We start from the raw sequence: 13,630 nt of genomic DNA, 5'->3' as shown, positions 1-13,630 counted from the left end.
TTTAATCTCCAAGTGATGCAAACAAAATTCTTCAATTTTACTCCTGATGCTCAAATTCTTATAAAACTAAGCTTCTCTGCATGTCATTATGATGTGAGGCAGGTATCCACCCCCAGTATTTTTTCATTCTCATTAAATCTGTTGAATTCTGTACATTCTGTTTAGCGAATTATTAGTCTCCACAATTTTCCTAATTGCCCGTCTGAGTTGCACCACAGGAAGGGTGCCACGTTGGTGCCTCTGTGTTAGGAGACAGAAGTAACCCAACTATGTCAATGTTCTCTAGTGATTTATGTAAGGCTGGAAGGTAATAAGGCTCAGCTGAAATGCAGCTTTATTTTTAGCTCCCATTGTTACCATCCTGACAGTGTTCGTCTTATTTAAGTCCCAGGGATTCTCCTGGTGGGTTGCTCTTTTAATTGACATTCTCATTGTATTCATTCATTTCCACCTGTCCATTCATCTATTCAGTAATACAATGAAATGTGAATATTTTGTGCCTACTACATCTGCTACATCATGGATACAGAAGATAGTATTTTAAAACCTGCTCCCTGCTCCAAATAAATCAGTTTTATTTATTTCTTCTTTCTGTCTTTCTTTTTTAATGCGTATTTATTCTTGACGGTTATGGGGTGGGACAGAATCCAAGGCAGGCTCCAGGCTCTGAGCTGTCAGCACAGAGCCTGATGCAGGGCTCAAACCCATGAACTGCAAGATCATGACCTGAGTCAAAGTTGGACGCTTAACCCACTGAGCCACCCAGGCGCCCCTCTTCTTTCATTCCTATTTGTTGCTCATCATCCACATAGTGTGTGTGTGTGTGTGTGTGTGTGTGTGTGTGTGTACGTGTGTGTGTGTGTGTACCAATTCCTTCATACACAGATATAATTCATGCACACACTCGTGTACACACACATCCACAACAACTCAAAGATGTTACTGTTAACAGGATTTGAGTGTCACTAAAATGACCAGGGCATGACCAGCCATCCTGAAGTGTGCCAACAGTTTATTTTGTTAGTTATATAAGCTGCTGCCCCCCGGAATTTACTTCCTGATTCTGAAATAACTTTTATTCCCAATAGCTGTTTACACTCTGGTCTATTTCCCCAAATCCCATAATTGTTAAAATATGTTGCTGTGTGACCTTAAACTTGATCTTTCAACTTGTCTTCTCTACCCGAAAAAGTGCTGGCTTAGAGTTCCATTAATTTGGAAAGTGGAATCATTTGAAAGAACTGTATTATGTGAGGAAATTTATCATTGTGGATTACCAAAGCATTATGGAAAGAAACTGAAGGAAATGATTAAGTATATTCAGTTTGCATTATCTTGAAAGAAAAATCAAATATATCAAATGTAGCAAGTACTAGTTAGATCTAATTTATTCCCCCAAACTTTTCCGATTGATGGTCCTCATATTGCTTTGTAAGAAGCTACTTGAAAAAGTCAGATTCCAGTTCACGAGCAGTCTTGATCATTATAAAAGAAAGAAATGTCCTGTACAGCAAAAGAACATTTGTCTGGAATGGATGCAACTACATTTGCCGTGGATTGATATTTCTGAAATGGCTTCACTCAAAAGAGCACAGTGATTACAAAGGAAAAAACAAGTTTCAGTGTCAACACCCTCTCCTGTAATGGCCTGAGAGCCTTTCCAGCTCCTACACGCTCAACGTGGCCATGGTGCCACGTAGCGTCTAGCCATGCTGCCCACTGCCTGACCATGTGGTACAGATGGGGCTACCATCCCATTTACCAATGCTAGGCACCGTGTTGTTCTTCCATTGCTGTGTGTGTGTGTGTGTGTGTGTGTGTGTGTGTGTGTGTGTGTTTAATGCAGGTCATAGGTCTTCTGAGAGCTATTCCCTAATGTGAATTCTTCACATGTTTTGTATCAAGGATAAACAACAACATTCTGTATTTGTTGATCCTCTGTTTACAGAGTTTCAGAGTTTAGAGGAATATTGTTTAGAAGCCATGAAATTAACTCCTGGAAGCCATATCTATCTACCTATCGATCGATCAATCAACCTATATATTTAAAAAACTAACACAGAAGTATGAAATTTCAGTTTGGTAAAATTCACTTCTAATTTTTTCATTTGAAAGATAAAAGGAGATAAGGGCCAGGAGGTGGACTAGTGACATATTTAGATTAAAAACACAGATATAATTTTTTCTTTTATGCATCTTTTACTATTTATTTAGAAAAGATTTGTTGTATATATTATGGCAGTCTAAAGGATTTTCATGCTAAACAAATAATCATTTCTAAACTCTTTTTTATATGTCAAAACCAAGCATTTTCATCTTTTTCATTTTTATCCTATAAAATAATTCATTCTCTCCATCTTTGGCATAAGTTTTTTTTTTTTTTTTCCAACGTTTATTTTATTTTTGGGATAGAGAGAGACAGAGCATGAACGGGGGAGGGGCAGAGAGAGAGGGAGACACAGAATCGGAAACAGGCTCCAGGCTGTGAGCCATCAGCCCAGAGCCTGACGCGGGGCTCGAACTCACGGACCGCGAGATCGTGACCTGGCTGAAGTCGGACGCTTAACCGACTGCGCCACCCAGGCGCCCCTGGCATAAGTTTTATACTGCACTTGAGAAACTAGTAACTCCAGGAGAGAAATTACTATTTCATTTTACAATTTCCTGTCTCCTCTGAAAGGCTCAATACCGGCTTCAGAATCTGATATCAATACCATGCATTTTTAAGTGATTTCCTAATTCCACTGATGAAATATCATAAAGGATTTTATAGAAAAGGTACAATTTCATTTAAAGTGAGATCCATAATATTCTGAAATATATTTGGACAGCACATGATTTGGAATTGTTGAAAGATGTAGGACATAATCTTCATTACTGTGAAAGTAAAAGTTAGGTTGATGCTTTAACTTAATCACTAATAAACATTTAGATTCACAATACTGCTGTCAATACTATTTTTCATCATATTAGACTAGAATTATTTAAACCTTGCTTTATTACTTCCACATTTGCTTCTCTGTGATCCTCACTGGGATATTTGATTTAGGTGTTTCTACTTTCCCCAAACAATGGAAACTTTAAGAAACGGTCTATATCCCTGCTATCACCATTTAGAGCCATTGCCGTACATTTTCTGACTCTCAGTAATTTCATTCATTATGGATGGTTGAAATATGAAAAATATTTAAATATGAAATATGATTCATATTTTAATAATTCTTATTTCCTCAGCCCAAACTTGTTCAATTGATATTGACTTCAGATGGCATAGTGTAGAGAAGACTCATAAGTGGGTGATTTGGGGAGGAGCTATGGCCATCCTGAACTGGATAATATTCCCCACTGTGATACTTTCCTATTTAAAGGCAAAAGCTTTCCGTCTGCAACCAATCACAGTAGTGATACTGTCTCATTAATTCATTCCAGTGCATAAGCAATAGACTACAGCGGGGTTCCTGAGGGTCAATAACCCTCAATAACACTCGATGACTGGGTGAAGGCTGAGGCTGGGGAAGCCTCCAGAAGTTAGGTAGGGCTCATCACACAAGTGGCAAAAGTGAGGACACATTGTATGTGTTCTTCCCAGTTTTGCTTGGAGTTGGTGATGCCTGGGGGTGATGCATAAATTTATAGGACTCATTCTTGAGAATGTTCATGATGCTGCTTTAAATGCACAGGAAATAGAGATATAGGACCACATAGGCTGCTCACCCACCCACCCCCACCCCCACCCCCAGTAATTGTATTAGAGCACAGAGATAGCAAAGGGATAGAAAAATCGCATAACATTAGGGAGGAAAGTGTAGAGATTAAACACTGAGTGAGGAAAACAATACGAGAACAAAAGTGAATTTGGAGCATAAAGGTGAAAGAGTTTCAGAGATTTCGTCTTCTAGGTCTAGAGCAGCCGTGTTGTTTGTTTTTTTTTTTTTTTTCAAACTGTGTCACTGCATTCATAGTTCATCTGACTTCTTTTGATCTTCATTGGACCAGATCTTAACTCTAAAAACCTCTTATTCATAACTTCTGACCGTCTTCATGAATTTTTTATTCCGCCACCAATTTTGTTTGAAATGTTGACATGTGAACAAACCTGAGATAGAAAACAGTGGCTGCTCTGAAGGCTGTATTCCAGCTACAGAACTTGAGAAGGGTCTGTCCTCGGTCACTGCTTTCCCTCCACACAGGCTCCTGCTTCGTTCCACGCCTGGGGACCAGGCCTGCCCACCAGGTGTGTGAGGGCATTCTCCTGGGTAGTTAGGGATTGCCTGGCATCCTTGCCTACTGGGTGTTTTTTTCTAACATTCCCAGCTACTTCAGACTTTTAAGAGTAAAGCTTTTTTCCCCTTTCACCATAACCCTGTTGTTCACTGTTATTGTTAAAGTGTCAGCTCGTCTCTCACAAATGGCAGCGTGTTCTGTTCTTTGTTCAATATCCTCATGACAGATCTGACTGTCCTCAAAATGAGACCTCTTGTCTCCAAGAATTTGGCTTCTATAAAAAGCAGGATTTGTTGTACTTCAAATGTTGAAATCTGTTTTAACATTGTTATTTATCTATGTTTTTGCAATGTGGCTCTGTTTAGAAATTTGGCTTTAAATTACATGAGGGTTGTTGGGGCGCCTGGGTGGCGCAGTCAGTTAAGCGTCCGACTTCAGCCAGGTCACGGTCTCACGGTCCGTGAGTTCGAGCCCCGCGTCAGGCTCTGGGCTGATGGCTCAGAGCCTGGAGCCTGTTTCTGATTCTGTGTCTCCCTCTGTCTCTGCCCCTCCCCCATTCATGCTCTGTGTCTCTCTGTCCCAAAAAATAAATAAACGTTGAAAAAAAAATTTTTTTAAAAATTACATGAGGGTTGAGAAGAAGGGTAAGGACTTCTAGGATAATAACAAAGAGCCACAAAGTCCAACAACCTCTGGAATATAACTGCCAATAAGTTAAACTAATACAATAGAAACTCTGATATTTGAAGGTTTAAGTGATCCCATTGACATGTGATACATATTTATTAGCAATCTTAATTTTCGTTTCCTTTAAAATGATGATCTCAAAGGCAGAGTACTAAGGACAACAGCAATTTGTTGTTTAGAGTCTGTTACATAGTGAGTGATCAATAAATGTATGTTGAATTGGATGTAGCATTGAATGCAAAATTTGGATTCAGTGATCCCTAAGATCTCATTCCACTTTGACCTATGATTTTATGATTCGTTCCATGACGAACCAGGTTAATAGGTGGTGAAAAGCTTCCAGATATGTGGATTGTCCAATTCTTCCAACTCAAATGATAGATATCTGCCCACACACCTCACAGACTATTGAGAAAACACACTAGTCTTCACTGAAGGGCAGTTTCCTTATTGTATGGTTTATATTAATATCAGATGCCAAAAACGAAAGAGCATGGAATTTCATTCATTAGTATTATCTTTGATTTACTTAAAAAAAAGTACAATTCCACTTCCTTTAAAATCTTTCATGCATTTTTTGCAGCAATTATAGAAATCCACAGTGTTCTGCATCTGTAATAATGAATATCTGAATGCTGATTAGGAGTTAAGGAAAGCTCAACTCTGTTGCTTTCCTTTCTATTCCTACTTGTTTACATATGTGGACTCAAATGAATAAAAATAACAATAGCTCATTTTTATGTAGCATTTTAGGATATACTATGTACTTCCTGATAAATGTGGATAATGTATTATTATCTTCTTTAAAAATGAAGAAACTAGGGTCGCCTCGGCAGCTCCATTGGTTAAGAGTCCAGTTTCGGCTCAGGTTATGATCTCACACACGATTCATGAGTTTGAGCCCTGCAGTGCAGAGCCTGCCTAGAATTCTCTCTTTGCCTTTCCTCTGCTCATGCGCAGTCTCTCAACATAAATAAATAAACTTCAAAAAAATATGAAGAAGCTAAATGTCAGAGAAGTTGACATTTGACCAGCCCTACTCTATAGATAGCAGGACCAGGATTTAGATCCACTTATTTGATTGATAACGTAGGCCATTTTTTGTTTGTTTGTTTTTTTGCTTTACCACGCCACTGCTCATCACAATTCTTTACAGGCTCTGTGACCGTGTGTAAAGAACTTTAATATCTTTCCTGACCTCTTTTGTGTATACTACATTGATCTTCAGGGAATGTGAACTCCACAGACGTTACTTGTTTTAGACTAAGCGTCTCTAGGCTAAGCATGTCGTGTATAGAAAAATGGTAATGAAAATAAAGTGTGGGGGCCTCTACAAGATAAGACCTATTTCAAAAGCAAATTGTTTTCAATTTCCAATGGCTCTCCTCCACATGAATTAATTACCAAATCCATCACATACTCCATTTAGGCCCCAGCAGACCAATGCAATCGCAAGCACCTGGATTTTGATGGATTCAAGTTTATGGCCCTACAAACCCATCTATCTTATAGGGAATTGTTGCTTTTCTTTACTCCTCATGATCAATCAATGTAAACCAGGTATTAAAGAACTTGAGAAAAATGTGCCTTTGCTTTAATGTTTAATATGGTGTTAACGAAGATCCTGGCTATTTGTGATATTTACTGTTGAAAAGAAACCATTCATTTCTGACTTCTGACTTCATTGTCTATTTTTTCTTATTTTTTATACTCTCATTGTGAAGGTCACGGACAGTGTAATTGTGGAAGATGTGACTGCAAAGTAGGCTGGTATGGGAAAAAGTGTGAGCACCCACGTTCCTGCCCACTGTCAGCAGAGGAGAGCATCAGAAGGTGCCAAGGAAGCTCGGATCTACCTTGCTCTGGAAGGGGTAAGTGAGGGCTCTCAGGCCTGTTACCACCTCCTATGAGTCAAATGCACTCAATTCATATATATCTTATTTAAGAGATAGCTGAGATCCCTGAATATGGAAAGGTTAGTCTTTTCAGAACTAATAATACATCCAGTTTTCATGACTGAAAGTACATGGAGAAATATAATCTCTCTCTTTTTCCCTCTCTGTTGTATGCGTGCAGGTGTACACACATGCCCACACCTACGTGCTCTTACATGATCAGTTTAGCTTTGAGGTCTGTTCAATTTCAGTTCAGTTTAGTTCAATGCTACATTAAAAACAACAACAACAACGACAATAACAAAAAACCAGTTTTTCCCAGGAAACAAAACAAGCAAAACAGAAAAGTAACCTACTGAAAGGAAGAGGAAGAAGATATTTGCAAATGATCTATCCATGAGTATCCTTAGTATCCAAAGTATATAAAGAACTTGCACTCTCAACACCAAAAAAAAAAAAAAAAAAAAACCAAACAAATAATTTGACTTGAAAATGGCCAGAGTATCTGAACAGACATTTTTCCAAAAAGACATACAGATGGCCAACAGACACATGAAAAGATGTTCAACATCCCTCGTCATCAGGGAAATACAAATCAAAACCACAATGAGATATCATCTCACACCTAGCTGAATGGCTACAATAAAAAAGACAAGAAATAACAAGTGTAGGTGAGAATGTGGGAAAAAAAGGGAACCTTTGTGCACTGTTGATGGGAATGCAGATTGGTACAGCCACTGTGGAAAATAGAAATTTAATTAAAAATGTAAAAAATTAAAAATGAAATTATCATATGATACAGTATTTCCATTACTGTATATTTACCCAAAGGAAATGAAAACTCTAATTCAAAAAGATATATGCACCACTGTGTTTATTGTGGCATTATTTACAATAGCCAACAACCTATCAATGGATGAATGGATAAAGAAATGGTATATATGTATGTATGTATGTATGTATGTATATAATGGAATTTTACTCAGCCATAAAAAAGAATGAGATCTTGCCATTTGCAACAACAGGGATGGACCTATAGAGTATTATACTAAATGAAATAAGGCAGACAGATAAAGACAAATAGCATATGATTTCACTCATGTGGAATTTAAGAAACAAAACAAATGAGCAAATTAAAAAAGAGAGAGAGAGAGAGAGAGAGAGAAATACTAACTCTTACAGAGAATAAACTGATGATTGCCAGAGGGGTGGGGTCAGGGATGAGCAAAATAGATAAACGAGATTAAGAGTACACTTCCTAAAAAAAAAAGTTTGGATATTTGCTCAAAACTTTCTGAATGAGACATTTAATTGTCCACTGACATTTCTGAAACTCATTAACATTACACTGAGGAAGTTGTTGACTTTTGAGAAAGCATTGTGTAAATAGATGGCTGAATAAGCTGATGCTGTTTTAGAAGGCACGTAGCCTCAGGTGTGGTCTTGGTTCCAGATCGGGGCACACTGGAAGAGGAGAAAAGCAGCTAGAGGAAAGCTGGTTCCATTATTTTCATTTATCAAAATAAGAAATAACAATTTCACCTCTCACATGAACATGGCAAAGTTAATATGCAATATGCCTTTGGAGGAACTAGTCATTGAGATTATTACAGATTTTATTCATGAAAGAGGAAAATGAGAAATACTTTCTTTTACCTGAACGCTAGACCAGAAATTTCATTTTGTTTTGCAGTTTTGTTTTTGGAGAAATGAATTTTTTTATTGAGATATAATTCAAATACCATAAAATCCACTCTTTTAAAGCATACAACTTAGTGGGTTTTAGTATATTTGTTTATTTATTTTAAGTTTGTTTATTTTGAGAGAGAGAGAGAGAGAGCCAGTAATCCTGAGCAGAAACCAAGGGTTGGCCGCTTAACCAACTGAGCCCCCCAGGTACCCCTGTTTTCAGTATATTTATAAAATTATGCAATCCTCACCACTACCTCGTTCCAGAGCATTTTCATCACCACTAAAAGAAATCCCGTCCTGTGCCTCCTCACCAGTCACTCCCCATTCTCCTTTTGTTCAATCCCTAGAAACCAGGGATCTACTTCCTGTCCCGAGGGATTTGCCTAATCTGGGTATTTCAAAATATGTGATCTGTTTGTCTTTGGTTTTCTTTGACTTAGCATAATGTTGTCAGGGTTTATCCATGTACGTCATTTCTTTTGCTGGCTGGATAATATTCATTTGCGTGGATTTCCACGTTTATTTATCCATCCATCTCTTAGTGGACATTTGGGTCATTTCTACTTTTTGACCATCACGAATACTGTTCTATGAACATTCACAAATAAATTTTTGTGCGGGTATGTGTTTAAATTTCTCTTGGACATACAGGTCAAAGTGGAATTGCTGAGTCATATGGTAGCTCTGTTTAACTTTTTGAGGTACAGCTAAACTGTCTTTCAAGTGGTGACACCATTTTACATTTCCACCAGCAGTGCCTGAGGGTTGCAGTTTCCTTACATCCTTCCCATTCTTTATAATCGTTTGTCTTTTTGACTACTTAGAGTTTTCTTTATGTAGAAGACAAAGTCCTTAAGATTATTTGCTCTGTAGGTATTTTCCCATACTCTGATATGTATCCCTAACGGTTATAAGTAGAAGGTTAGGGCATGGGTAGAAGGAAATTTTCATTTCAGAGATTTTATTTCTGACTTGCCCCATTTTCACCAGTAACCCCAGAGGGGAACTACTGTTCTGTCTGCATTAATAAAATATTATCAGGGTGCCTGAGTGACTCAGTTGATTGAGCATCCAGACTCTTGATGTCAGCTTGGGTCATGATCTAACGGTTCATGGGTTCAAGCCCTACATTGGGCTCTGTGCTGACAGTGCAGAGCCTGCTTGGGATTCTCTCTCTTTCCCTCTCTCTCTGCCCTCCCCCACACTCTCTCTCTTTCTCACAAAACAACAACAACAACAACAACAACAACACACTTTAAAATATTGTCATTAGAAAGCTTGAGGAAGCCTGTCATGCTTTTAAAGGAACAACGATTAAAAATTAATGTCCCTCACACTACTGTCATCCATTCATTCATTGTTAAAAGTAACAAATTATATGATAGAAAAATAAGAAAAGCATATAAGGTATATCTCAAACATAGAACATCACTTGTTTTTCATTTGTCTCTAAATTTTTTAATGCAGTGTTAGTGCAAGAAAAGTCCTGTGGATTTTAATTATTGTGGATGTCAGTCTTCGATAACTCTGACAAACATGTATTTGTCTCTTACCTTCCTAGACAGTCACTAATGTATCAGTTACATATTTATAGCACATATTTAAAGTTTATTTTATTAAAAAGGAGTTGAATAAATGTATAGAATTATGATACTTTTTATTTCATTTAAGCTTTTTAGAGTACTTTAGAGATCAATAATAAGCTTCCCTAGTGTCCTTGCAGGGAAAAGAAGGTATTGATGAGTGGAGTGATTTCCCAGGGAACCATCACAAAATATGAGGATTCTGAGAATGAAGACCAAGGATTTAGGAGAGCCAGTCCAATGCTCAGACCAGTGATCAGAGACCCTTCTTTTCTCACAGCTGCATCTGCAAACTCATTGGCATTGGATGCTGTAAAGCAAATGGCCAATCTGAAAACTTTTAAAGGATTAGTTTTGCCATTTATGAATGACAACTGCAGCTGTGGTTACATGAGTGAAGAAAGCAATTACAGGGCCCAGCAGTTCTCAAGACGGAGAGCCTCAGCAGCTTGCTTGCTGGGGCCAAGGAAAAAAAAATTCTCCCAGCAGAATGTATTGATGCTCCTCAGTGTAGTCCACCTGAGGGGCTAGGTGAAGGCATTTGTGCACCAGAAATTAAATTAGATCACTTGCTTCTGCTGGGGATGACTAAGTGTGATCATTACATCTTGAAAATAGGGGAATAATTTAGATAATCTCTTAAACTCTCTATTAATCCTGTTACTCCTTGATTGCTTTTTTTAAAGTGTATTTATTTTTGAGAGAGACAGAGTGCAAGCGGGGGAGGGGCAGAGAGGGAGGGAAAGAGACAATCCCAGGCAGACTCCGCAGAGCCAGATGTGAGATCATGACCTGAGCTGAAATGAAGAGTCAGACACTCAACTGACTGAGCCACCCAGGCACCCTTATTACTCCTTGATTTCGATTCCTTATTGCCTATATATATCTTTGTTTAGAGGACTCTCATCTAGTCGATTTGGATACACAGTTACTCATCCTAATTTCTGCTCCCAGGGACTGGAGCTAGGAGATAACTTTCTCTAGTCTTCTACCAGTGTTCTGCTCAAAAACTTGAAATGGCTTCTGATAGGCTACACATTACTTTTAAATTCTCCTTGACCTAAGAATAAATTTTTATTTTTATTGAGGTTCTCCTTCTGAGTAGGTGTCTGGCTTTGGCCAAAACGTGTGAGCAAAATTGATGTGTGTCACTCCAGAGCAGAAGTTTGAGAGGCAGTGAGAGATTTGCCATCCCTCCTGTCCCCGTGTGGGGACTTGCAGTGTTTGAGATGGTCGCTGATCCAGGAGGTGGGGTCTCTGAATGAGGATTGAAGAGACCTCTGCTGACCCCTGAAGAACTGTACCACAAATGCTGTCTTAAGCAGCTGAGATATTACAGTTTTTTGTTACTGCAACAGAACTCCTGACTCATACTCTTGCACATCCAAAATTTAGCGAATGAAGTTAAAACAAACAAGCAAACACAAAAAATCATGCTTAAACTCCAAGAGATCAGGAGAAAAAACAGTTGAGGTTTATAACCATAGGCATATCTTATCACTATCAATATTCATGTGTATATTTTACAAATGATGTATTTATGCTATTCTGTGAACAGCATTTATGTGTACTTCTTCAACAGGGAAAATGGTAAGAACATTGAATATATTGTCATTTGTTAATATCCCCCAAACACAATGAAGTAGGATGTATAATTATTCTTCTTTTTACAGAAAAAGAAACTGGAAATTTGAATAGTTTGCCATCTTACATAGTAAGTGCTAGAGTTGCAAGTTTTTATACAAACTTTTATTACAAGCCGTCCAACTCCAGAACTGTTGTTTTAGATCATGTATTCGTTCTTTTAACATGCCAATTGGTTGAGCAATATGTAATGACTACATTTCCTTGTTGAAAACATTTTTATGCAAAATCGTTGATGTTGCTGCATCGTATTCCCTAGCATAGTTGTAGTATAGTATCTATAGCATAGTATAAGATAGGATAGTATATAGTAGTAATATAGTATAGCATTTATACTATAGATTTATACTATAGATTCCCTAATATAGTTTAGTGTAGTATCTGTAGTATAGTATCTACAGTATAGATACCCTAGTATAGTTGTGGTATATATAGTATATATATATAGTATATAGTATATATAGTATCGTATAGTATAATCAATTCCTTAGTATAGTTGCAGTATAGTAGCTATAGCATATTATACTATGGTATCTACAGTATAGTATAGTATCGTATGCTATCTATAGATTCTCTAGTATAGTACAAGTATAGTATCTACAGCATAGTAAAATATAATATAGTATAGTATAGATTCCCTTGTATAGTTGTAGTATAGTATCTATAGCATAGTAAGATATAGTATAGTACAGTATAGCATAGCATAGTATAGTATAGTATACTATCTATAGTATAGATTCCCTAGTATAGTTGTAGTATAGTACCTATAGCATAGTATGGTATAGAATAGTATAGCAGTATAATATAGTATAGTGTAGTATTTATAGTATAGATTACCTAGTATAGTTCCCTAGTATAGTTGTAGTATAGTATCTATGGTATAGTAAGGTATGGTCTGGTCTGGTATGGTCTGGTATGGTATGGTATGGTATAGTATCTATAGTATAGATTGCCTAGTATAGTTGTAGCAAACAAATCTAATCATTCCTCCTCTATTAGATAATCTAAATCATCTCTTACTTTGTTCAAGTTCTAAATGCTGTAATTTACATTCTTGTAGCAGAAAATTTGCACAATTTTTTCTTAGATGTAGAATGTACATCTAAATGTATACCAATATAATAAATATTTTCAATAAAAAAATTACCCAAACAAATAATTTTCTCTAGAAAAAGTGGACTAGTATACCCTCCTACCAGGAACATAGCAAAGGTTCCCTTCACTCACCAATGGTGACAACTGCAATACTAAGCTGTTCTTGATACATTTTGCTCTTAGTTTTATGAGCCCACCATTTATTAAACTCCTTTCATTGACTTCTGTAATCATCAAACAAATGATGTATCTACAGACATTATTATTCAGAAGCTTGTGTTTGCTGTATTTGCCTTTTTGGATCGTCATTTGTCCTTGTGTCTAAGTCATCTTTTTGTTTGGTCTGTTCTCACATGTTTTTACTTGTCCTCTCTGCCCTTTGGTTTTCTTTCATCAGACTTGTTCTAAGAGGTTTTGCGTATGTTTTAGTCCTTAAACACACATAAGCATTTACTCCCACAAGGGAAAGTGGGAAGTGGAGGAAGAATGATAAATTAAAGCTAATTATTTAATATTGTAGCTTTTAGAAAATAGAAACTATGTCCTCATTTTTATCAATTAGTACATTTTAATTAATGAATTAAGCAAGTTGGTTCAATTCCCTTAGCTAGAAACATACTTTCAAAGAATAATAGCATGCCAAATTCCCACCATCTGGAGATTTTTCAATTTGAGAGATAATTTATCTCTTTTACTGGCAAAAGACATCTTTAAATTTTCTTTTTATTTTTTCAGAGAAGTTTCCCTTTAGGCATGTATTTTTTTTAACCTATGTGATTTTTACTCTGATTTTTTGACAACTGAATCATA

The 13,630-nt window shown here is 37.0% G+C and overlaps 1 protein-coding gene across 2 annotated transcripts in view; it reads left to right on the top strand.

The window, feature by feature from the left end:
- ITGBL1 (integrin subunit beta like 1) overlaps nt 1-13,630 on the top strand; it is a 210,265-nt gene that overhangs the window by 103,513 nt on the left and 93,122 nt on the right. Inside the window, exons 7-8 of one of the 2 annotated variants that reach the window (XM_086708507.1) lie at nt 6,636-6,782; nt 11,755-11,976. In XM_086708507.1, coding sequence (XP_086564633.1) covers nt 6,636-6,782; nt 11,755-11,936 — 329 coding nt within the window. In that variant the 3' untranslated portion in view covers nt 11,937-11,976. Of the gene's footprint in view, nt 1-6,635; nt 6,783-11,754; nt 11,977-13,630 lie in introns of those variants that run through there. The other variant, XM_025924365.2, reaches the window with a different exon arrangement.

Source organism: Puma concolor, chromosome A1, assembly GCF_028749965.1.
Source record: "Puma concolor isolate L17-30 chromosome A1, mPumCon1.1.hap2, whole genome shotgun sequence".
Lineage (NCBI taxonomy): Eukaryota > Metazoa > Chordata > Mammalia > Carnivora > Felidae > Puma > Puma concolor.
This window is presented reverse-complemented; position numbering and strand designations above follow the sequence as displayed.